Source organism: Euprymna scolopes, chromosome 29 (assembly GCF_053919585.1).
Source record: "Euprymna scolopes isolate OS-2025 chromosome 29, ASM5391958v1, whole genome shotgun sequence".
Taxonomy (NCBI): domain Eukaryota; kingdom Metazoa; phylum Mollusca; class Cephalopoda; order Sepiida; family Sepiolidae; genus Euprymna; species Euprymna scolopes.
In genome coordinates this window covers 1,195,001-1,222,500 of record NC_136510.1, presented here as the reverse complement: position 1 = coordinate 1,222,500, position 27,500 = coordinate 1,195,001, and the positions used below count along the sequence as shown (strand labels likewise).

Sequence of the window (27,500 nt, the reverse complement as noted above, 5' to 3'; positions counted from 1 at the left end):
TGTGTGGGGGCTAGGCTCCCCAAAATGGGGGGAGGGGGCAATTTAAAGCAGAATAAAAAAAAATTATTTCAGCGCATTTGGTCCACCGTAGTCGAAAGGCGGCAAACGTTTTCAAACGAGATCGAAAAAAATGATGCTATTTTTAACACAAAGGGCACAATATTTATCGAATTTTTTTTTTTGTATCGATTATTCAAAGCATGCTCTGTTTAATAATGGTCATGCATTATTCGGCTCTCTAAAAAAAAATTGTTAATTTATTTATCAAAAATTTTAAAATGGCTTTTTTCGTATAAATATAAAAAAATTTTTTTTTTTGTTTTGCTTAACTTAAATTAATTATTTTACTTAACATATTCACCGAATTTCACACTTCAAAACTCAAAAGCGGGATAATTAAACACAATCGAAGTTCTGATATTCAGACGTCAAAATAAGGTATGCAAACAATTTTTTTTTTTTTTTTTTTTTAATCTATAATTCTGTCCCTTACAACAACACAATATGTTTTGTTCAGTTTCAGATGATTATTTTAAGCATATTTGTTCCCACTTCAAAACAAGGGGGGGTTTTGTAAGCAAAAAAATATATATATATAAATATCGTTTATGAAAAATAAGTACACTGTTATAAAGTTCATTCTTCTCCTAATAATCGCTGAAAATTTCGTATTGATCGGATAATTACCTGATTTTTGGTAGATTTTTAAAAAGACGGTCCGTCAAAAAGTACTGACCTGCCCCCCCAGTTTTGGCGGTGCCTAACAAAGCACATAAAGGCCTGGTCGTCTGATTCTAGCTTTGTTTCTCTAGTCAAGGGGAGGGTATTTCGAATATAGACTCAATGTCCATGCATATGTCTGTTCGAGTTCTTACAGCAAAGTGGGATAGCTTGCTTGGGGCAAATAAGAGTAAAAAAGTGACCTACATCATTGAGTGTAGTTTTTATTATTATTATTATTATTATTATTATTATTATTATTATTATTGTTTCACCCCCAAACAAGGCACAGTGCCACTTTGACGTAAGGGGCTACTATTTGGGACTAAATTTATAGGAAAACTATGTAGGGAGTCGAGCAACAAGATATCTGTTCACATCATACTTGGAACTTCTGCATGTCAGTACAGTCAGGGAAGCAGGAAACCGGGAGGGGATTTCAAAGTCTAACAGTTTTAGGGAAGAAGCTATTTGAGTAAACAGTTTTTTGGCATCTTTACAATGTAGATGTTGGATTTTGCTGTTTGTCAGGTTAGTCAGAGGGATATTATGTTGAGGGGGCACAAGTGGTTTGAGTTCGTCAGTACTCATTCCATTAAAATACTTGTAAAATAGACACAGGGATGCCATATTTTGGCGATGAAAGAGATGTTGGAGTTTGGTTGCTAGTGCAGGACCTATTAAGTTGCCGACTGTTTTTTGAACCTTGTCAAAGAGCGAGAGACTAGTGGCAGATGCACCAGCCTAAATGTGGCAATAATACTCCATCCATGGGTGAATAGTAATTTTGTAGAGAGACAATATGCAGGTGTAAGTAAACTTTTAACATGGTAGAAAGAGCCCATCTTCTTTGCATCAGCCTTGCCAATGTCTTCAATGTATTTGTTCCAATTCATGTTGCCTGTGAATGCTAAGCCAAGGAGTTTGAACAGAGTATCATTAATCATGACAATGAATGCTTGAGAAGGTTCATTGTAATTATTAAAAGAAAGAAGTTTAGTCTTGGCAGGATTAAATATTACCATTCATTTACGTCCCCATTCCACTACAGACTGGAGGTCTTCCTCTAAGATTTTCGCCATTTTCTTCTTTCAGGTTAATCTAAACAGTGTCACAGTGAAAGAAGTAATAATATATATATAAAAAAGTGAGAATGTGTGTGTGAGGACACTTCTCAACCTATATACTCAACGAATATTTGATCTACAGACTTGAAATTGTATGTATAGGGTATTCAGACACGTGGAAAATTTTTTAATCGGTTTTCATCCAGAAAAAAAAGCTGCTAAAATTGGTCCGTGGGGGTCATCAAATTTTATCTGTTTGTCAACTGTTTGAAAACAATTTTAAAGACCATGTCAAGCTGGTCTTATGGTTATCGTACTTGACTCAGTATCTTTAGGTTCTGGTTTCGATGTCAGCTCGAGTATTTCCTTTTTTTACTTACAAGAAGTGAACTGTTTAGAAAAAACATAAAACTCGCAGGCACATGTATTAGTTTCTTTCTGTTTGTTTTTACTTCATTTTTTTTAAAGGAATTTAACGTTACACTTAAGACCGAGCATCGCCGGATACATCTTCTAGTAAGTAATAAAGTTTGGCTTACAAAAGTCTTTGAGAGAAAAATGTTCTCGTGGAGAATAGTTTCGCTTGGGGTTAAGTTGAGTGAAGCAAGTGAGAATTCTTTGTCGGTGCATGGAAACTCTCTGTAATTGCTGTGCAATTCCCTAAGTGTGTGGGCAGTAGTCGTTGAAATTAATATACTTAGAACACTGATTGTTCATTATGTAACCAACCAGTAGAAATGTTAACGTTTACGACTGCTACTGTTGTAAAGGGTCAAAGAGGATTGAAAGACTAAGGAAGGAGACAAGTGCGCAATTGAACTCCAATCTATGGTTCCCCCTTGCCAAACTTTCACAAAAAACACGACTAGCTACAACCACTATATACGATTTTCCCCACTCTCTATCTGTGCCTAAATCTAAACATAGATTCCATTAACAAAGTTTCTTTCCAAGAATTGGCCGCCTCTGGAACAGTGTTCTGCTGGTCTGCTTCCTGGTTGAATACAACATAGTAGCCTTCAAATCCAGTTTAAACAAGTTCTTGTTGAGTTGTTCCCATAAATAATCAAATTCTATCCAATTTACACCATTAACGATTACTACACTACCGGCTTACATTCATTAAACCTTATCCTCGAGTGGCCTTTGGGCTTTAATAAGTAGTGATTCCCAAGTAAAAAAAAAAAGAAAAAAGGAGAGTACCGTCCAAACCATCACTGGAAGTATGGGAAGAGTACTGGGACCTTGGATAGGCTTATTACAACTTAAATTTTAGGAAAACCAATTATCGTTGCTAACGAGGTCAACGCAAGATGGTTTCTTAATAAGACTTGTTCTCATTTGGACTCTGAGGGAACAAAACTTGTTATTGCCAGTGATTAAGCACTGTTAATGTCTTGTGTGAAAACTCCGAGTGAGTAAATAATAATAGTGGTGTCACCAGCCTCCTCTGATATCACATAAAACTATTGTGAAAAGTTGAAGAAGGATAAATTGACCAAGGGAGGAGGGAGAGCACCAACCAGACTTGCACTGGAAGGGCACAAAAAGAACTATGGATAAGTAATAAGGTGTCAGGCATCTTGTTTTCAGGAAATAAAGTGCTGGAACTTTTATTAATTTACTTACAACCAATATTCACGGTAACTCAAAATGCTTATATCATATTCTAACTGGTCGCCCGGCATTGCCCGGTGATACAATATGTTTAAACATGATATTTTAATTCATGCAGACTGCATATGTATTATTATAGAATCAATCCTCTATTGATTATTATACAGGGTGTTCCAAAATGGTTAACTCTATTCTAAATGCCCAAATCTCTCCACCGTACTGTATACTGATACTCTATGGCAGACTGGGATAGCTTCCGTACATTCATATCTGATCTCCCTCTCCATTCCATGTTTAAAAAGGATGTGTCCTCTATAGTATCAGACATGACCGAATGGTTACTTGTAGGCATAGACCAATTCATACCATCCAAAAAATTCCAACAAAAACCTAACAGCCAGCCATGGTTCTCCCCCGAATGTGCTGCTGCTCTCGCGCACAGAAATCACTTTTTCCATAGCTACCAATGTAATAGATGCACTGAAACTAAAGCTGCTTTCAGAACCGCCAGTAACCACTGTAAAAGAGTAATAAAAAATGCAAGAGAATTATATGCGCAATCCGTTAAGTCCAAAGTAGCTGAGCAGCGGCTTGGTTCCCACCAGTTCTGGCAAATAGCAAATAGGATCTTGAACAGAAACGTGCGTTCTATCCCAACCATTATCAATGGACCAGAGATCATCTCGACAGCATCCGACAAGGCCAAACTATTTGCCAAAAACTTTGTGGCAAATTCTACCCTGTGTGACGAAGGCCATCAACTCCCCATATTCCCTCCTATAACAGACAACACGCTATGCAACATACAAATATCTGTACGTGAGGTCACCAAGCTAATCAAGAACCTTGACTCCAGTAAAGCAACTGGTCCCGACGTTATTCCAATTATAGTGTTAAAAAAATTACAACCAGAACTTGCCCCCATACTTTCCAAACTGTTTAAGCGTTGCCTTAAGGAGAAGTGCTTCCCAACACCCTGGAAAACCTCATCAGTATGCCCTGTATTTAAGAACTCAGGTGATAAGTCATCCCCCTCTCAGTACAGACCAATAAGTCTCCTGTGTGTCATGAGTAAGTTGCTGGAATCCACAATAAATAGAGAAGTAGTCAACCACATCAGCAGAAATAACCTTCTTAGCGACACGCAATATGGTTTCCGCTCTGCTAGATCTATAGCAGATGTGCTAACGTTTATATCTCATAGGATTAGACAAAGGCTTCATTTCTAGGGCAATTGCTCTCGACATATCAAAGGCCTTTGATAAGGTTTGGCATAAAGGCCTACTACACAAGATTTCCAGCTACGGTATAACTGGAAATGTTTTCTCGATCATTAAGTCATTTCTCTCAGATAGGCTCATAAGAGTAGTTGTTGATGGGCAGAAATCAGAGGCCCACAGTATTAATGCTGGAGTCCCTCAGGGGTCCATACTGGGCCCAACTCTCTTCCTGATCTACATCACTGATCTCCCAAAACACATGCTAAAATCTTTCGTTGACATCTATGCTGATGACACGACCATCTATGGCAACACATCAAAGACCGTAAATGATGATGTTCTCTCTTTCTCTCTCCTCTGATCTTGAGTGTGTGGTACAGTGGGGAAAGAGGTGGCTGGTTACCTTTAATGCATCTAAGACCAAGCTCCTATCTCTACATCATAAACGCTCTGATCCCCATCTGGCATCAATTGAAATGGATGGCTCTCGTCTAAGGGAGGCCCCAGGCTTTGATAAGCTCCTGGGTTTGACCTTTACACCTGATCTGAAATGGAACACATACATCAAGTCTGTGGCCAAAGCCGCTGGGAAAATGGTGGGATCCTTCTACCGCTCCAGAAGATATCTCACTAATGATGCAATTCTCTATCTATATAAGAGCCAAGTACGTCCAAAGATGGAGTACTGCTGCCACATCTGGGCAGGGGCTGCTAAAACAGCCTATCCTGCCTTGACAGAGTACAAAATAGACTCCGTGGCTTGAAACTAAATACACTTTATGTTAAAAGTCATAAGTTTTATTGGTTAAATTTACTAAGAAAAGTACAAATATTTGTTGGTTCTATGACAGATTTTCATAAATGTTCAATATGAGCGCCGCCTGTGATTCTGCACACGTCGAGTCGGTACTCGATCTCATACCAAACACGCATTAGGTATGCATAAGAAGCCGTTTTCTTTAATTTTTTGGTGCCATGTCTTAATTTGTTTTGTAGCTGGTGTGTTCTTTGCAAAATTTGTTAAAAAGGCACGCTGCCTGCACGCTCTTCAGTGACTGAGTCCGAGCATACTCTAACACGCAAAATGCCTTTTCTTTTGAAGTGAACGGGATTTCTTAACCTGAAAAGATAGAAATGCCAAACGTTACACACAAAATCTTGAAACATTTCTACACAAGCTGTGAAAATTTGAGGCTATTCCAACGAAAATTGTCAAAATCATTAGCCTACGAAATCGGGTCAAACATTTTGGAACACCCTGCGTATTACGAGGAATAATTTGCCTGGTGAACTAATTCGCAAAGAAAAAAATAAATAAAAAAGTAAGAAAAAAAAGAATAATGATAATGTTGTTCATTAACTTCCGTCTGTGTTTATTTATTCACAATATCACGTCAGCTGATATTTGGACTTGACGAGCTCAAACATAGTCTTTCTTCTCTTATCGATAAAAAAGAATTTTTTACAGGGAATATTTTACGTTACACCGGCCAAGGTTACACCAGTGTAACATCACATATTCTCTTGTAAAAAAAATTCTTTTTATCAATAAGAGAAAAAAAGGCTATTTTTAAGATCGGATTTTTTCGATTTTCTATACTTATCGAATGAATTTCTATACAAAATCTATCTAAGAACACTGCCAGAGATATAAACTAGCTTTGTGTGAAATTTGTAAAAGATAGGCTCAGCCGTTTCGGAATTTATGAGGAAGGAACTCACACACATACACACACACAAAGTAAATATTATATAACGGTAGAGAGTTTTAGAAATTCGAGGTGCATTTTTATATATATTAGTATTGAACGAAAACGTCGCAAGAAAGGAAAAGCCAAATTTCGTTTTAACACAAATAACGAAAGTATTTATTTAACTGGAAGAAAGTGGGACGTTGTTCAAGTGAAGAAAGGAAAGCTTTTTTAGGACGGTTACAGGTGGGTTAGCAATTATCTTTGGGAAAAGATCATCGATGCTGGACAAGAGAGAGAGAGAGAGAGAGAGAGAGAGAGAGAGAGAGAGAGAGAGAGAGAGAGAGAGAGAGAGAGAGAGAGAGAGAGAGAACCTCTTTTCTTGAAACTTCCAGAGTTCTCATTGTTTATTGACCGTGATTCCCAAAAGGGCTGAAGAAGTTCTTCAAGAAAGATATGAAATTACTGCGTCTTGCAAGCTGATTGGTTAACGTGTGGCCAAATCGCCTAGCAGGAACTTTGATTCGTGAGCGAAAATAGGGCTTTATGATTAATATATGTTTTTAAAACTCAAATACGCCAAAAATAAAGAGGCAAACCCCAAATAAATTGTTTTGACTAATTTCCCAACTGTATTCCTTTTGAAATAATTTATACGTTAATAGTAACGTTTATAACATGCAATTTTTTTCTTCTGATCTTAGATTCCGCCAGGCTTATCATATATTAATCTGGGTCACCAGCCACCAACACTCTTTATTACTTGTTGAGTTGTGTTTTTTCACTGTTCTCACAATTTGATTTGAAAGGAAAAACCTTTTTTCCTTTGCCAACTTCCGCACCGAGGCAGTTAGAACGAATAGAACAATCCGTCGACCCGGCTACTTGTACCCCCTTCGACCATTTAGCCCTACCAACCAACCGACCGACCGAGGGTAAACGCAGCGTCTCGGTTTTTATGCATGCCATGATGGGGGATACACTACGAACCCCGTCTCTCTCTCACTGCCTTTTCAAATTATATCAACAAAATGGTTTTAACGAATGTCGAGAGAAACGCTAAATGTCCTGGTTTTCACACAGACTTTTTCGGCGTCTCCTTTTCTTTATTTCTTCCTTTCTTTTTCTAAATTTTTCTCTTTCTTTTTTCTTTTTTTCTTCATACTGTATGTGTAAATAAATAAGATCCAACTTCCATCCGAATCTCTGTTTTAAAATGCTCACTCTGCAATCTGTCGTCTGGCCTTTCTCCCCCCCCCCAAATAAAAACGAGTAGGCGATTGTTCGCTACGCACTTTACCGCTCGCACCAACTTCGCTGCAATTTGTTAACCGTAGAACTCGTTACCATCCAGAGAAGACAATGGAGGCTAAACCCAAGGTATAAAAAATAACGCACTTTTCATTTCATTCAATTATTAATGTTTTAAATTAATGTTAGTTTATAGACGTAGGCATGATAAAATGTCCCCCCAAAAAACAAACAAAACAAAACAAATAACAGATGCTATCATAAGCAAGATAAGTTATCCTTATACCTAGTTGGATATTTTTTTTTATTGTTTTTATTTATTTTAAAACGTTTATTCGAATCGAAAAACAAGTAATATCGAGCGTGACGTGAGAACAAGAAAAATTGGCCGCGATTTAACTCTCAGATCTTTGAAGTCTCGATAATGACTTGAAAATAAAAAGAAAGTACTGATAGTTAATAATTGTCACGGTTACATTTAAATACTGTTATTATACGAAAGGCAACAGCATTGGTTTTCAAAAAAAAAAAAAAAAAAAAAAACATTGGAGTCGGCCAAGCACGATTATCATCACCATATCGTATGAATCCCCAGATTCTATTGTTGGCATTGGTTTCCCCGATATTTTTCTAATCAGAATTCTTTCTAGAAAGACATTAGTTACTTACGGAAGGAACTGTGAAAAGTGAAAATGTTTTTTTGTGGAACAAACTGGATTCGAACTTGTGGCACCCAGAGTGTCAGTGCTTGTCGTTAACCGCTGAAAACCGCCGTCACCTCCTGCCACGCACGATAATAACTTTTAATGGTGATCATTAATAGTACGGACATAAATTATTTTAAAGAAAATACAGTTGGAAAGTTTGATAAAAACAATTTACTTTGCTTTAACTACCCATTTATGTCCGATTAAGCAAACAAACAAAAAATGAAATAAAAATAAATAGGCATTTGTTTACCGTCGTTTCAATACGACCTCATCTATTTGTTTTTGTTTTCCTTTCAATTTTCAGGTTTTTCCAATCTCTCATATTTTATCTTTATCAGCAATGTTTCAAGCAAACTACCCATGTCTCTTTAAAAGAAAATGTACTCTATTAAACAAAAATATTTAATATAAGTTTTAAGCCTTTTTAAGACACCATAAATATCAGTTCTGAATAAAGTAGCCAGTCTTGTTTATGTTATGGATCATCCGCTTACTAAACAAAGCTGGTTACTTTGCACAGAAGCGATATTTATGGAAACTTAAAAAGCTTATCTTATATTAAAGTTTCATTTTTTTTTTTTCAGTTTCATTTTTTAACGAAGAACATTTTTTTATAAAGAAAATAATTTTAAAGTGAATTTGATCTTTTCCAGTGCCCCCTCCCTCTGTTAAGAATGGTGTTTTAAAAATCTCTCAAGTTTTAATTATTTAGAGTAATCTCCCTTATTTCTTCAGCTCGTTTTCAAGATGGCATCATGATATCGTTGCTGATCACTTAGTTACATTTGATTTTCGGGACAAGATCAAAGTGTAGTATCTGTTCTTCAGATGCTGCACTTCTATTTCTTGTTCTTTTTCAGTGGAGGAGAAATCCTTCACGACTGAGACAATTTTTATTTTTGTACCTTTTCTCCACGTTAAAAAAACGACCCTGGTGTCTAACTCTGTCCCGTGGGGAGGCATAGTAAATAGGTACATTTGATTTTCTTATTTAACAATAAAACCACTTGATCAGTTTACGTGATTTTTGGTGTACGCTATTTTCTTTCCATCACGGATACATACACCATACAAATTTTTATTTATTATTTTAATATGGGGAAAATCTGGACAAGCACCCAGATTACACTGTATTTCCTCTAAAATAATTTATGCAGCTAATAGTAATAATTACCTTTTGAAAAACTAAAGTTAATATTCAGTCCTCTCTATATTTATAAAATCGAATGACCACTTCTTGTGTGCATACGTTTATCACATCTACGTAACTTGCACATTATAATTTTTATAGTGTTAAATCACTTTCTTTAATATATGAGATTCTATATTTTAGGCGATTACATGTAAAACCATGGAAAATTTGTTGGAAAGCAAACATCAAACAATTAAAATTCAGAATAGGGGATCAGTTTCGCATATAAATTTAATGTAAAATGATCCTCAATTTCCGGACAGTTTTAGAGTGTTAGACCATTTTTTTTTTTTACTATCAGAGATACATCATGTATTTGCGTATATGTGTGGTGGTGGTGGTGGGGTGGGGGAGTAGTACTATTTTTTTTAGGCGATTATGTGTGGTTTTCTACCTTTGTTCTTAGACTTAGGATTAGTTAATTTGGTTAACTTCTCTACAAAGCTAGAATGACTTGGAAATGGGGGATCACTTTATGTTGAATTTATATACAAAACTAATTCGTCACTCTAAATTCTGAAATATTTTTTGTTTTTTCCATCAACATTTTCAAGGTCTTCACATGTAATCGTGTAAAATTAACCTACAAATTCACAAGTTCTTATTTACTATTAAATGAATATTTATTGAAAAAAAAATGCAGCAAAGTTTTAAAATTCTATTAAAAGATGATCAATTGAAGTATAGATAACAACCGTGAAATCGAAAATGCAACAAATAACTTTTACCAAATGTATTAGAATTTAATTTTCTACCGACTTGTATATTTTCAACTTTCTGAAACATTTTTCAAGTTTTTTAAATTTAAAAAATAGATTTCGTTCAAAGCTCTCTTTTTCACACAAGAAACAAAATAGTTGCTTTTGGATTTATTTTTGGAAGGGCTTTATTCCTTAAAATATAGTAAAAAAAAAAATGACTTGCTTTACCACTACCCCTAAGTCCGAGTGGCATGCTCTCCTCCAAACTTAAACTTTGTGGTAGCATAAGTAAATTTTTTTTTGTATGCTCTGATGAACTGACTGTACTTGATGTAAATGTAACTTGAAAATACTCTTTTAAAAAATAGCATGGTGACATCAGCACCTTATTTTATTTTTTTTTTATTCCCTTCCAATTTTGAAATGCCACAAAGTAAGGTATTTATGCACTTATGCTATCGTGCTGAAATAATAATATTACTTAGAAAACCATTCTTAAAATGGGGAGGGTGTTTTGTAACTAATCTGTACTTCTACCTTACAATTTAATAAAAAAGAAACCATGAAACTTGAAAATATTATTAAAAATAAAAAAATAGCATGGTGACATGTGCATAAGCACCCATTTTTCGAAACAACTCCCCTCTTAGGACGCCCACTATAAATCTGACCTCTAAGCACTGTAGTCCCTTACGTCTCGGTAGCAATATCCCTTGTTTCAGATGAACAAAAGTAAAAAAAAAAAATTAAAAAAAAAACAAAAAACAAAAAACAAAAAAAAAACAAAAAAAAACAAAAAACAAAAAAAAAAAAACGTGCTTATGCCTTTATTGTTCCATGCTATTTTTAAAAATTGTATTTTAAGCTAAATTCAAGTCTCACGATAACATTTTTTATTAAATTGTTAGATGAAAGTACAGAATAGTTATAAAACACCCTCTTCTCCCTATGTTAAGTATGTTTTTTTTTTACACAGGCATCACCACATTATCAAAGCCAAGATGCCACTCGAGGATAAGGGTTAAAGAGTGTACAGTAGAAATTGAACAATACAGTAATCAATTCGGTAAATTTGTTAACTTATATGGAACGGCTCATCAAGAACTTGTTTACGTTAGACTTGAAGACAACCATATTGTAGTCAGCTGGAAAGCAGGAAAACGGAAGACAATTCCACAGGCGTGCAGGTCTAAGAAAGAAGCTTTGTTCATGGAATCTACGTTTAGGTTTAGGCACAGATAAAGAGTGTGGGGAATTATTGATAGTGTTTTCAGATAGACGAGTGGTTCTTGTGAAAGTTTGGCGAAGGGGGGACCATAGATTGAAGCTCAGTCGAACACTTTCCATGAAAATAACGATACAGCAGAGACAAACTCGCAACATCTCTTCTGTGAGATAGAGGTTGCAGGGAAGAGAAAAGGACATCTCCTACGAGGCTACGAAGTCTATTTTGAACTCTATCAAGGCAGGACAAGTCCTTTCTAGCAGCTCCTGCCCAGATGTGGCAACAGTATTTCACCCTTGGCTTTCTAGATAATAACGTTATTATTTCTGTACGGTAACATAAGCGAATAAGTACAAAAAGTTATTAGACGTAATTTTTTAAATTTTGATTTTTCGGCTGTTAATCATAATTTTTAAAAATTTCTTTTTATCAACTTTTTTATTATGATTTCCTACAGTTGTTACGCGCGAAGTAAATCTTATTATAAAAACCCAAAAAGACTTACAAGAAAATAAATAAAGAAATAAAATAAAATATGAAAGATACGTTTTGTTCACATAACTCCAGACACACGACTATTAATCAAGACCGCCATCTTTGTTTTCCGGTAGATTATCAACAACAACAAGCAAGGGAAATCACTCTAAGAACATAACTTTTATTTTAATACAAAGAGGAGTATTTCATTCTCTCCTCCTGCAAGAACTATGATTCCAGGGTCGAAAAATTGCATTGAAAAGTCAGCGCTCCCAAAACACTCTTACCCGCATAAAATGCCTGAGCAGCCCCGTCGACATTTCTCGTAAAGGCGCCCCAGGCGATTTGCAATAACCTAACCCTTTCTCAAAGAGAGAAGACAAAGCTTGGGAAAGTGGACCTTCTAGAACTGTACTGCAATCAAGAGGGACCAGATCATTACAGGAATGGTTTAATCTCTGTTGATTTTGGAGGCTGAGGGAAAAATCTTAATACAAAGGGGGACAACTTCACATATAAATTTGCATACATAATTATTCTTTCCTTTCTTTATTATAAGTTATTATTAACATTAAAATTAAGCCTCCCTTTCTTTGCTCATAAAAATAAATTTGTATACATGATTATTAAAGTGATTTAAACACACATGCTCACTTTTATAATGGAGATGAAGATTTTTATTTTGTATTGACAGCCTAGACTTAGGGTAAATTTCTGTGTTAATGGGTCATGACAAATCACTCCCTACCTGAGAATTCTTCTTTCAAACTCGTCAGTTTGACATTCACAGGAAATATGAACTGGAACAAATACATTGAAGACATTGTGAAGGCTGCTGCGAGGAAGGTGGGCTCCCTTTAGCGTGCTAGAAAACTACTCATACCTGAGAGTATCCTGTACCTCTACAAATCACCATTCTCCCATGCATGGAGTATTGTTGCCACATCGACTGGTGCATCTACCACTACTCTCCCTCTTAGATAGGATCCAAAAATATGTCTCCAATCTAATAGGTCCAACTTTGTCAACTAGGCTCTAACCTCTGTTCCATCGCTTCAATGTTGCATCTCTGTGCCTTGTTTGAGGTGGAAAAAAAAAAAAAAAATTAATTAGGCACGGCCAAAACGGGAGAAGGGAGTAAGTATTTTTTGATGGAGTCTCTCTTTAAAAATCTACCAAAAATCAAGTAATTATTCAATCAATACGAAACTTTCACCGATTATTAAGTCAAAAATGAACTTTATAATGGTGTATTTTCTTTTCATATTCGATATTTATATATATATATTTTTGCCTATGACCCCCCCCCCCTTCTTTCTTTGTGGTTACAAATATGCTTAAAATAATCAGCCGAAACTGAACAAAATATATTGTATTGTGGGGAGGGTGAGGATTCTAGATAAAACAAAACAAAACAAAACAAAAAACATCCATGCACGTATCAGATTTTAAGGTTGAGAACCCGAATTTTGAATCTGTTTCATTTTTCATCTTTTGTGTGTTTGAAATGTGAAATTCGTTGAATATGTTAATAATAATAATTATTCTTTCAGATTAGCAAAAAAAAAAAAATTATACATTTGCATTATTTTTATGAAAAACACTACTTTTAAATCTTTGAAAAATAAATTAATAATTTTCTTTTAGTAAGCCAAATATTGCTAATATACCATTAAATAGGAAATGCTTTGAAGAACCGATACCCCCCCCCAAAAAAAAAATCGATAAAAAATTGTGCATTTTGCTAAAACTAGGATAATTTCTTTTGGCAATTTGTCGTTATGTGATATTACCTCATCTATGGTAGACCAAAAGGTCTACAAACAGTTGTTCGTATTTACAAACGGTAGTTATCTCCCCCTTTTCCTTTTGCTGTGACTTGCGCTTGACTTAGTTTAAAGTGACTTGCATCTATCACACTCTCGTCCAGAAACACTTAGTCCTGATGGTAAGGCAGAGTCAAGACAACCAAAGGTAATACTAGATGCAAGAGTTGTCTTCAACACATATGGCGCCTAACATTCCCAAAATGATCACCCATCTGGTAAGCACCAGCTTCATTATTGCTTAACTTCGGGAGTTATGTAGGCAACAAATATATATATATATATATATATATATATATATATATAACTACTTAATTTACTCACATAAAATTAATATACGAAAGTATAGATTTATGCATAAACTTTAAGTATTTACTTCAAAAGTGCTCAATACGTAGGTAGAGCTAGTTAGTAATTTATAAAATATATATGGCGATTAAGCTACACTGAATATTCTGCGTTTCATCCACTCTAGGACTCCTCAGGCATAAACTTGAGGAGTCCTAGAGTGGATGAAACACGGAATATTCAGTGTAGCTTAATCGCCATATATATTTTATAAATTACTAACTATATATATACATACATATATATATATATATATCACTCATGAAAAACGAATTAAACCCTTTTAAAGTTGATTCTTAACTTAATCGTCAAAACAAACGTTAAAAATACATGGAAATTTAAAGCTACCGTAGTTTCTTCCAAAATATCATTAAATTTTGGATTTTTTAATTCCGCCACGCAAAATCTATAGCGATAAAAGATGGAATTATTTGAATTATAAAATTCAGGTATTTATGTTGTAATATTTTTGTATATTCTTATAGCAAATCATCTTAAATCTTATTTAGACAAAAAAAAAAAAAATTAATTGATTCAAAAAATTTTTATAAAAAAATATTCAAATGTGTTATCCTTCGAGACAAAAATGGTGGTGACTGGTGTTTTTTTGGAAAATTAAAATTTTTTAATTCTATTAAAAATTTTTTCATTCTATTAAAAAATAGTAGAAAAAGTTTTATATTCTGCTTTCCATATGATAAAATTCAGGTTTTTATCTTTCAGGGAAAAAAAAAGTTGCTCAAGAATAATGGATTTTAATAAATTTTAATTTGTTTTTAAAAAAACAATAACTTGGTTTTTCTTCCAGTTTTGGCCCTGCCTAATTATAATGGAATGTGCTCTGATGAGCTCATAGAACTCGTTCCCCTTCGACGTACATATCCCCAACAATCCCTCTTGGCAACAAAATCACACCCCTTCACTGTTGAGGTTCCTAAATGCCAAAAAGCTTTCTACTCTAATAGCTTATTTCCTCGAACAGTCAAACTTTGGAATCCCCTTCCTGTTACTTGCTTCCCTGACTATACTGATATGGAGAAGTTCAAATGTAACATAAATGAGCATCTTCTTAATCTTTTTTTAGGCATAATCCCAAGTAGTAGCCCCTTATGTCCAAGTGGCGATATGGCTTGTTTGGGATAAAATTGAGTAAAAAAATATGAATAAATAAATAATGCGTTTGTTTTATTTTATTTATTTTGTTTTTTTCAGGAAAAAAAAAGCTCTTCATCAACCAAAACGCTAACCCTAAATCAGGTTTAGCAACCTGAAAAGAATATGTAAAATTGTGAAATCTTCATTTGTAATATGTGCATGTACCCGTATTATTAAATATTTATTTTATGCACCAATATCGAAAGATTGAGTTGCATCACAAAATGAAACGAACGCATAAAAATGAAAATATGCCATTTTTTTTTTCATATTCCTATTTCTTAACTGATAAGTAATGGCAAAAATTTAAATAAAATAAAGAGTCAAAACTGTGATCAGGAATTGAACTCAGGATTTTTAGATATCAATCAACCACTGTCATGGCTATAGTAAAGATTGACTTCTTTAAAGGTACTTTCTGTAATCTTAAAACAACTAGTGTAAACGAAAGTACTTTATTCGAATATCTTTATTTTTTTTTTTTTATTTATTTTTTTTTTTTAGAAAAAAGCAAATGAGAAACCAAAAAAATCCAAGAACGGATCCATTTCTAAGATGTATTTGTTCAAATCTATGCATTTTGCGATGGAAATGTGATTTCAAACTGAAACGTAACAGAGCGATTAACTTGTAGATCTTGACTTGCCAATTTGATGTAAGATCACAGTAAAAAAAAAAAAAAGCTTGATTTGAGAATCTTAAGTAGGACGACCCCTGGTGTGAATGTGGTATTATGGTGACTGAGAACTTTAGCTATGATAAGTTTAGTCGACAAAGGTACAATGAGAAAAATGACCATAGATCCCCTCCCTCCAATTTTGTTTTGTTTGTGTTCACGAAATAAAATATATGAATCACAGTGTAGTATCTGTACCTGTTGGGGGGAGGGTGTCTTCTTTTTCGTCTTTACGTGTCTTTTAAGCATATGGTCATACAACAGTTATTCTTATTTTTTTTACAGTCTTTTGCATTATTGTTGTATACTGCAAGATCTTTCAAGCTGCACTGGCTGGGTAGTAGGGAAGGAAGACAAGGCCGTGTTGTATGGTCCTTTTCATCACATTCACAGATGGTTGAATCAGTTTTGTAGCCTGATACACTTTGCAACATTTGCACACGTGTTGACGTGTAGACACCAACACGTTGTAGACACCATCACAAAGGAGACTAAGATAAGGAATAGCTCGACTCACTTTTTTTCCATGAAACAACGACATAGAATACTTAACATAATTAAATCCTTCTTGGATAAGAGAAAAATCCAGGTTGTCCTCGACGGTCGTACATCTAAACAATATGATATAAATGCAGGAGTGCCCCAAGGTTCTATCCTTGGATCTCTTTTGTTCCTGATATTCATAAATGACCTCCCCGACATAATTGCCTCTGAGATGGGTATATATGCTGATGACACCACACTATATAACAGGCACGACAGTAAAACAAATGAACACATATCTAAGGAAATGGCAGAAACACTAGAGAAAGACCTCCAATCTGTAGTGGAATGGAGACAAAAATGGATGGTCACGTTCAATGCCGCTAAGACTAAACTTGTTTCCTTCAATAATTACAAGAAACTTTCTCTACCACTAATAGCAATGGCCAACGACTCTTTATCTGAGAGTACATCTTTCAAACTCCTTGGCCTAACGTTCACAGGAAACATGAGTCAGAACAATTACATTGAAAGCATTGCCAGGGCCGCTGCGAAGAAGGTAAGCTCTCTCTACTGTGCTAGAAAACTACTAACACCCGAAAATATCCTGTACCTCTATAAGGCCACCATTCGCCCATGTATGGAGTATTGCTGTCACTTTTGAGCTGGTACATCTGCTACTAGTCTCTCGCTCCTAGACAAGGTTCAAAGGAGAGTCGCCAATCTGATAGACCCTGAACTGGCATCTAAGCTTCAGTCACTGTCTCATCAATGAAATGTTGCATCCCTCTGCCTTTTCTACAAGTATTTTAATGGTGAATGCTCTGACGAACTGCAAGCACTTGTGCCCCCATGATGTAAACACCCTCGACAAACCCGACAGACAGCTAAATCTCACCCTCAAACAGTACAGATCCCTAGATGTAAAAGATCTTTCTACTCCAGTAGTTTCTTCCCCAGAACCGCTAGACTCTGGAATTCCATTCCAGTTCCCTGCTTCCCCAACTGTACTTACATGCAGAAGTTCAAGTGTAACACGAACCAACATCTTGCTGCCCAAATCCCTACATAGTACCCCAGTAGTTGTTGCCCCTGATAGTAGCCCCTACACCAAAGTGGCAATGTGCCTTGTTTGGGGTGAAAATATATTAAAAAAAAAAAATTATTTTCGGGTACTTTCCTGATTAAAACGTAATCATAATCCTAAACTCTGACTTCTGTCCTCTCGAACGTGATCTTCAGTCTGTGAACATGTTCTTTTTATAGTTTTTCTTTTTCCTTACCGTGACGTCACTTCGCACATGATCCAGCATTTACATACAGCAGCCTTGAAGAAGGTTAGATTATATGGGAGCGAAACGTTGTGAAATAACACTCAAGATGAGTACAATAGTCCGAAGAATCCAAATAATACATATAATGTAGTTGAGTTTAAATTTATTCATAAAAGCGACATTATTTTCTAACCAAGCTGATAATAATAAATCATTCTCTGATTGCATTTGATGCCATGCTCGTGGTTTACCAAAAGTTTCAAAAGAGAACAACGTTCAAGTTTTAAAAGAATTCTGTTGTTAATGCGTCCATTTCTTTTGTGGGTTGAAGTGACTTTTCTCTTGCGAAAACAAAAAATGGGTTTTGGAATTAGGTATGCATTTTTTTAAAAATTTATATTTTGTATTTATTTCGTTTTTGTTTTTTGGTTACGTTGGAAACGACTTTAAGGAATCACAGACTTTAGCTATAAACTGAATCATATATTTTTTTTCAAAACAAAATGGACATCCGTTCGTCGTCTTTCAATTATGTACTATTTTATTTACTGCATGTGGTTCACATCACTTTTTAAATGAGTTTTGCAGCTACCTCCAGAATTGCATATATGTGTGAGGGGTGAAGATCAACGCTTAAAATAACAAAAAATGTACCGTCAAGAGAAAGCGTTTTTTTTTTTAAAGTAAATTTTAAGTTGATAAGCTTTGTTTTGATAAGCTTCTGGGACTGACCTCCACTCCTGATCTGAAATGGAACACATGCATCAAATTTGTTGCCAAGATTGCTGGAAAAATGGTTGGATCACTCTACCGCTCCAGTAGGTATCTCACTGCTGATGCAATCCTCTATCTGTATAAGAGACAGGTACACCCTAAAATAGAGTACTGTTGTACCTGGGCAGGAGCTGCTTGACACCCCTTATCCAGTTTTGAGAGAGTTCAAAACCATCTTCGAAACCTAGTAGGTGATGCCTTTTCTCTTCCCTGCAACTTCTTTTCCACAGAAGAGATGGTGCGAGCCTATATCTGCTTTATCGTTATTTTTATGGCAGGTGCTCGACTGAACTCCAATCTAAGGTCCCCTTTGCCAAATTTTCACAGAAAACTCTTGACTAGTTACAACCACTATATACGATTTCCCCCACTCTGTATCTGTGCCTAAATCTAAACGCAGATTCCATGAACAAAGCTTCTTTCCCAGAACTGCTCGCCTGTTGAACACTGTTCCACTGGCCTGCTCCCTGGTTGAATACAATATGGTAGCCTTCAAGTCCAATGTAAACAAGTTTTTGTTGAGCTGTCCCCATGAATAATCAAATTCTACCCAATTTACATCATTAACGATTACTACACTCCTGGCATTCATTAAGCCTTATTGATAAGAAACTGCGGAGACCTTGAGATGGCAAACTGAAGTAAAATCAGACAAATGAAATAAAACGATAAAGTGAATTATGATTCTATACATAAGGTTTAATAGCATGGAATAAGTTCCATGCATTGTTGCCAATTTTAACATTAGCAGGGGAAAAGTACACAGCAGTTGCGTTAGATGTGTGATGATGTATGGAAGGGAATGCTGGGCCATCAACCAGTCCTCATTCACACAGAAGACATGTTGCGGGTCTGTCTCTGCTTCATCATTACTTTTATAGTGGTTGTTCGACTGAGCTCCAATCTATGGTCTCTCCTCATAAAGCATTTCCAACAAATACACGCCCAGCTGCAACTATCGCCAAACAACTTCCCGCAGTCTGTGCCTAAAACTAAACAAAAATTCCATGACTAGAGTTTCTTTCTTAGAACTGTCCGTTTGTGGAAAACAATACCATAGGTCTGCTTCCCCGCTAACTATAACTTGCTCTTCTTCAAATCCAATGTGAATAAATTCCTATTAAGCTATCCTCTTTGATAATCTAGCCATACCCAAGTTCCACCATAACTGATCTTGTCTCACCATCTACCTAACACTTAACCCTTATCCTAGAGTGGCCTCCGGGCCTTGATAAGCAGTAACCTTTCTAGTAAAAAACAAAAACAAAATAAAAAAACAATGATTAGATTTATATGCAATATTGAGTTGAATCAGACCACGCATATCAGCTCTGATATCTGACTGAATATTCCAAAACTTGATGAACTTCTAATGATCAGTCAACAATGTTGAGTTGGCCACATTGAGAAGATAGACTTTTGCATAAGAAAAGGCAGTGACTTGAGGTGACGGGCTGAAGCAAAGTTGGTTGACCCAAGAAAACTAAGGCGCAAACCATTAACAAGGATCTCAGACAGTAAAATTTCAATGGAATCGATCCTCAAGACCAACAAGCTTGCAGACTGAGATTACAGCCTGTCAGAAAACGTTAAGCTGTTTGGAGTCAAGGAAAATATGAAATCTATTTTCAGGTTTGAAATTTGTAAATGGTAGTACAAACAGAGCAGCCCATGCTACAAGATTTTTACTGTGTTAGGGTTAGGGTTAGGGTTAGAAGAAAACTATTTACACCTGAGAGTATCCTGTATTTGCGCAAAGCCACCATTCGCCCATACATGGAGGATTGTTGCCACATCTGGGCTGGGGCATCTACCACTAATCTCTCCTTCTTAGACAGGTCCCAAAACAATCTTCCTTCAAACTGCTAGACTTTGGGATTCCCTCCTTCTTTCCTGCTTCCCTGACTATACTAACATGCAGAAATTGAAATGTAAAGCAAACAAATATCTTGTTGCTAAATTCTCTACATTATATCCCTGTAGGCATGTTCTCAAATAGTAGCTCCTTATGTACAAATAATAATATACTTTGTTTAGGGTGGATAAGAGTAAAAAAAAAAATAAATTATAGCAAAAGAGAAAGAAAGTTTAGCTGTAATATCTGCCATTAAAATCTGCCATTAATATTTGCCATTAAAATAGCCATAAATTTGCAAATGAAACCTAAAACTAAACGAAAATTCCTTGAGTAAAGTTTCTTTCCTTGAGTTGTCTGTATGTGAAATACAATACCATGGGGCTGCTTCACAGATGATTATAACATGGCCATTTGCAAGACCAACACAAAAAAAATCTTGTCGAGCCATCCTCATAAATAATCAATTTCTACCCAATTTCCACTATTACCGTTTACTGACAAACGTGCAAAATAGCTTGAAGCATTCAACTTAAAATGAGACACTTCCACAATTACAATAAGTTTTCTTCAGGAACTTTTCGCTGAATTTGGTGTCCCCAAAGCGATTGTCAATTACAATGGAACCCAATTTACAGGGAACGAATTCAAAATATTTTGTAAATCCTTGTCACCATATCATCCTAGATTCAATGAGCAAGCTGAAAGATTCTTTTATACATTCAAGAGAGCTCTTAAAAAGTCCAACAAAGATAAAAAAAGGTAAGATACAACAATCTTTGAGTATTTACAAATCAACACCAAAGCTGGGTACAGTGTAATTATTGTTTGCTCTTACAGTTAGATCGGTGGTAAGTAAACTACTGCCAACAGAAAAACAAAAATGTTTATATAACATAAGAAGCCCAGATAATAATGTCTGTGTTGAAAATGAAATTTTCTTTGAGCGTCCCAAGAGAGAAAGAGAATTTTAGGAAAATGGTGTCATTGCTAAAAGAGTTTGAAAATGGATAATCTGTATGATAGTGTAGAAGAGAAGACTAAAAGATATCATTCATTCTCATCTTGGATTTTATTCTCACAAGGTTTTGGCCGATGTATGCTTCGACCTACTTCAAGTGCATCTTGTCGAACTCTGGAATCTATACAAAATATAAAATCCTTTATCTGATCCACAGAGGATAGATTGTTCTTGCTCCATCAATCATGACCAGGTATTAAGAAATTTTAATTTTATTCTTAGTTATTATCTTCTGTAATGAGGTTTGAACCTTCAACTTTCAGAAGACTATCACTTAGAACTGATTGTACTTATTACCTTTATCCATTGCGTCACATCTCCATGTAGATCACAATGCGCAACGGATAAAGGTGTTATATGTATAAAGCATATGTATATAGTTTAGCTCTCTGTCTTCTATCTTATTTTGCTTGCAGTTTTTTCTTCCAATTGAAGAAGAAAAGAGCGGAGATATGGACGAGAAAATTCATCACCCACAGAATGGTGATTCGAAAGTTTACCATGGAAATTACAACGATCTGCCCATGTTCAAGTTTATAAGAGACAATGTGGTTGGGTCGGATTTGATTGTCAAAGGTCCATACGGCCCAGTGAAAGGTAAGCCATTCTTTCGTTATCAGCTTTTGTTTCTTTTTGTTTTAGATGTGTCTTTGCAATTTTATGGAAGGCTTTGTCCATCCGTCGCATTGATCTGTCATGCTTAAGTTTTGAGATAGCATTTTGATTGATTTGCCACACTCTTTTGCTTTTTTTTTTTTGGAAGACGCTCGAGACAAGGCTTGAGGCCACTTGGTGTAAGTCATTAATAATAATACAAAGAGAAATAAAAAAACATTACCAGTATTCAATCCCCTAGGCTCCAAACAGGCTAGCTAAAACTCTAAGCCTTTCAAGAGCTTAATAGAGAATGGAGAAGTTACAAGGCTGGATGATAAAAAAGTTTACTCCTAAACTAGTTAGGTGGCTAACCAGAAATTGATTTTTTTTATTGTGACACCATCATCAAAATGCAAGGTTAACATTTCTTTTTAATAATCGAAGACGTAGCAGGAGCAGCATAGCGTTTTTAAGTTTAAAAACTCATTTTCATTTGTTATTATGGTCTAAAATGTAATAAAAAAATTGATTACGTGGTGAAAGGAATAAAGTAACTTATACGTCTGCCTGCTTCCCACCGGACCACAACTTGGATGTCTTCAAGTTCAATGTTAACAAATTCCTAATGAACCGCCCCCTTAAGTAAACACTTCATCAAATCTCCACACTAACATAATGTACTTGCAATAACCCTTATCCCTGAGTGGCTTCCGGGCCTTGATAAGTGGTGATCACTGTGTAAAAAAAAAACAAAAAAAAAAACAAATAGGTGCGCCTCTCTCCTGTCGGATTGCGGAAGGAGGGAGGGAAAGGGAAAGAAAAAATCTTCATTTATAGAAGGCTCGATTATATACATATGGCATTGATTTGCATAAGAGAACAGAAACTGTTATGAAAAGGACAAGTTGAAAGCACAATGGTAGTTCTTGTTTCGACAGCAGTGAGAAAGAGAGAGAGGGGGGATAGAGGGGGGGGAGAGAACGGACGGTGGAAAGTTTCAGTTGAATTTAGTCGTGGGAAAGCAGGAGTTTGAACAAATATTTTTTCTTAATTTAATTTTCTTTTTCTTTTCCATTTCATATGGATACATTTTATTGAACGTTGGTTTTCTTTCTGGACATGTTTATTTGGTAGAGGAAAACCAGCAGTGTGGAGACGTCTTACTTTACCGGATACATAATACCAACGTATTTAATTATGTATTTAATTTTATCACCACACACAGTTTAGGTTTTTTTTTATTTTTAAATGAACGTTTTGTGACGATAGATATTTACACTTACTGAACCTAAAGCAACCACAATACTTTGCAAAGCAACCACAATACTTTGCTTGCCGAGTAGCCATTTATAAGAGGTTAAAAGCGCATGCTCAGTGTTAGAGTTGTTGCAAGTGTTTTTATTGTGATACGATTGGCAGAATGTAAGATCAAATTTTTATTTTGTTAAATCATTGAAAAACCTGCAGAACCAAAATACTATTTACTTAAGTTTGAAAAACTAATTAACAAAAAACGAAAATTGAAAATAATTTTATTTTACTGATGAGTCATCACTTATCAAGGCCAAAAGCAACCCAAGAATAAAGTTCTATAACTAGTATTACTCTTACATTATCTTATATTAGTATTACTCGTTTGGTAACTGAGTCCCCACCGTTTTTTTTTCTTTATAATCTACTAGAAGTTCGGCCAGACTTTGCTCGGACCCTATGTACTGTTCATATATATATATATATATATATATATATATATATATATATATATATATATATATATATATATATATATATATATATATATATTAAAAGTTTGACTCATATCCAGATAACCTACAGCTAAAATTTCAAATGTTTAAGCCCAAAATTGGCGGAGGAGTTTGGTAGAGTCTGCACAGGTCAACTCTTTCAACTTTGTCCTCTTGGTAGCCAGATTTTCGCCCAAAAACTGATTAAAAAGCTTGCTGCATGTCTGTATACCTTTTATGTAAAATTTCAAATGTTTAGACCCAAAATTGGCTGAATAGTTTACTAGAGACTGCAAAGGTTAAATCTTTTGAACTTTGACCCCTTGGCAGCCAAATTGTCGGTCCAAAACCGATTAAAAAGCTTGCTCTATGTCTGAATATACTTTATGTAAAATTTCAAATGTTTAGACCAAAAATTGGCTGAGTAATTTGGTAAAGACTGCAGTGGTCAATTTTTTTAAAACTTTGCCCTAATTTTGACCCCTTAACATTTATTTTTTTGGGCTTAAATCAAATTAAAAAGTTTGATCCATGTCCAAGTAATCTACATCTAAAATTTCAAGTGTTTAGACCCAAAATTGGCAGAGAAGTTTGATAGAGTTTTCAATGGTCAAATCATTGAACTTTGACCCCTTGAAAGTCAAATTTCTGGCCGAAAACCGATTAAAAAGATTTTCCCAAATCTCAATATCCCTTATGTGAAATCTCGAGTCTGTAGACTGAAAATTGACAGAGTAGTTTGGTAGGGAAATGTACACACACAGACACACAGAGAATTTCACTTTTATAGATATATAGATAGATTGTTTACAAATGTTAAAAATTTTTTTTGGAGAATTCTATTTTGGGAATAATTTCTGTGTTGAGTTAATTTAAGTTAATTTCTATATTATTTTTTATTAAAATGGAATACCATATTAAGAAAAGTGAACATTTTTCGATATCTTTTTTGCTTTTATTTTTCTGTGGTTTTTGATTTTGATCAGCAAAGAATTTTGTTAGAAGTTGTAAAAATTGATGAATTAGTTTCTATATTTTCTATAAAACATTTTACATTTATATTAAAAAAAACTGGTGGAACTTAGTTGCCAACACAATATATAGTAAAAAGCCGTAGGGAAACAAATGTTGGTTACTTCAGCTTTAATATAATAATAAATTAATAATTCTGTTTGATTTGTAATAAATAAATCACTATTTCTTATAAGTTTGCGGTTTCTTTAACTTTTTATTTAATCTTCTTTTTGTAGTTGTCTACTGTGATTATACGGCATCAGGTCGGTAAGTATTTCAACATTGATTAAAATTCCTTTTTTCTTCTTCTTTCTTTATTATATCATATTATTAGATACTAGCAGGCCGCCCGGCGTCGCCCGGTCATAAAATACGCTTCTTTATGATATTTTAATTTATGTAGATTTCGTAGTTATTATTTTAGAGCAAATTCTCTATTGATTATTATATTGTACCCAATATAAAAAAAAATGACTTCAGTGTCATTAGCTGGAATTGAAACCAAAAAATTCAGCGCTCTAGCCATAGACGTTATTTTGCATTTCAGTCTTCATCATTAATGTCTGAGTTATCACGTTATCGAGTAAAAAAAAAAGGCTAAAAAGTTAAAAATGTATGTGTACCCATGCTCAGGAGTTAAAAGATTTATTCCTGCCAAGGTCAACTGTGTTTTATTTTTCAATTTTTACCGCTTAGCAGCTATTTTTACAGACTTAAAACCAACTCAAAAGTGTTACAGAGCTCCAAATACCCTATATGTCAAGTTTCAAGTCTGTACACCTAATATTCAGAGAGGAGTAAGTTAAGATTGTTTCACACATTCACAGACAAGATCACTTTTATGTGTGTGTGTGTATATATATATATATATATATGAATAAAAATCAATACGATAAATATATAAATGTTTATATCTTTTCTGTATTTATTTCGTATGTGTTGACGTGTAGGAATAGAAAAAGTCTTTTGACAAAACGAGAATGTTTCTTTCAAAAGCATAATATATATATATATATATATATATATATATATATATATATATATGTATATATATATATATATATATATATATATATGTATATATATATATATATGTATATATATATATATGTATATATATATGTATATATATATATATGTATATATATATATATATATATATATATATATATATGTATATATATATATATATTCCCCAACAAACATAACAACACAAAAGAACTAAATACCTTCTTTGAAACACTCTGGAACCTCAACCCCCAACAAAAAGAAAACCCCACCAGTAATCTAACATGAAAACAAAATCAAGCACTTAAAAATATCCAACACAATAACAACTTAGTTATAAAGGAAGCAGACAAAGGTAGTGCAGTAGTTATAATGAATAAGAACTTCTATAAAACAAAAATTTCAGAATCACTAGGGAACGAAAATTATTACAAACTAATTAGCTCCAACATAGACGACACAACCATATCTAAAATAACAAAACTCTGCACAACATACAATAGTACATTAACTAAAAAAGAAAAAGACTTCCTTACAAATTTCACAACAAAAACAAACATCTTCTATGGGCTCCCCAAAATACACAAATCTAACCAAGTAAGACATGCCATCAACATACAAAAGTCAGAATACATAAGCACCCCAAACCCCAACGACCTCACATTCAGACCCATAGTAGCAGGACCATCATGCCCAACAAGCTGACTTAGCAACCTAATAGATATACTATTACAGCCCTTCACCAATCTAGTCAGAAGTTTTGTAAGAGATAACACACACTTCCTTAGTTCCCTACCACAAACAGTAGACGATGGGACTATACTAGCCACATTCGACGTTAGCAGCCTATATAGCAATATCCCACACAATCTAGGAAAAGAAGCTATCGCATATTGGATTGACAAACATACACAGACTTTACACCCCAGATTCAATAAACAATCCGTGATTGATAGCATCGACATAATCCTCAATAACAACTCCTTCCAATTCAATAAAGACAACTACATCCAAATACTAGGCACAGCGATGGGTACCAAAATGGCACCGACATATGCCACCCTTACACTCGCTTTCCTAGAAGAGACCCTTTATGAAAGGATAGAGCAAAAGTACGGGCACAATATAAAAACACTCTTCATAAAATCTTGGAAAAGATACCTAGACGACTGCTTTATCCTCTGGAGAACCTCAGGGGGGGGGGATATCAAAGAACTCCACACTTTACTACAAAATCTACACCCAAAAATAAACTTTACACTAGAACAAAGCCCCACAGAACTACCTTTCCTAGACATCCTAGTAACAATAAAAAACAACAACATAATCACAGACATCTACCACAAACCCACAGACACTCATCAATACCTCCACTTCAAAAGCCACCATCCTAAAAACTGCCTAAAATCAATACCCTACTCCCTAGCACGTAGAGTCTGCACCATAGTAACAGACAGACACCTCCGTTCAACTAGACTGAACAAACTACAAATAACACTGCGGAAAAGAGGATACCCACTACCACTAATACAGAAAGGTATTGAACTGGCTGAAAAAATTCCAATAGACCAACTAAGAACCCCAAAAGAACACAACAAAGAACAAATTCTAGCATACGTCTCTACACACAACACAAACAACCCAGAACTATTCACACAGATAACAAAAAACCTTATCCTCCTCAATCAGAACGACAAACTAAACAACATACTTAAAACAACAAAAATAATAAAAAGCAAACGCCAACCCAAAAACTTAAAACACATCCTAACTTCCTCAAAACTCGTCCCACATACTACAAAAGGAGCTACAAAATGCAACAAACCGCGATGTGGAGTATGTGACATAATAAT

The 27,500-nt window shown here is 34.8% G+C and overlaps 2 protein-coding genes across 3 annotated transcripts in view; both read left to right on the top strand.

Moving 5' to 3' along the window:
* LOC145252376 (uncharacterized) overlaps positions 1-27,500 on the top strand; it is a 453,386-nt gene that overhangs the window by 319,918 nt on the left and 105,968 nt on the right. The gene's annotated exons all lie outside the window — the stretch shown is intronic.
* LOC145252425 (putative cysteine desulfurase) overlaps positions 1-27,500 on the top strand; it is a 135,471-nt gene that overhangs the window by 15,635 nt on the left and 92,336 nt on the right. The window contains exons 1-3 of one of the 2 annotated variants that reach the window (XM_080111818.1): positions 7,102-7,695; positions 21,700-21,880; positions 24,876-24,906. In XM_080111818.1, the coding sequence (XP_079967944.1) occupies positions 7,678-7,695; positions 21,700-21,880; positions 24,876-24,906 (230 nt within the window). In that variant the 5' untranslated portion in view covers positions 7,102-7,677. Of the gene's footprint in view, positions 1-7,101; positions 7,696-21,699; positions 21,881-24,875; positions 24,907-27,500 lie in introns of those variants that run through there. The other variant, XM_080111819.1, reaches the window with a different exon arrangement.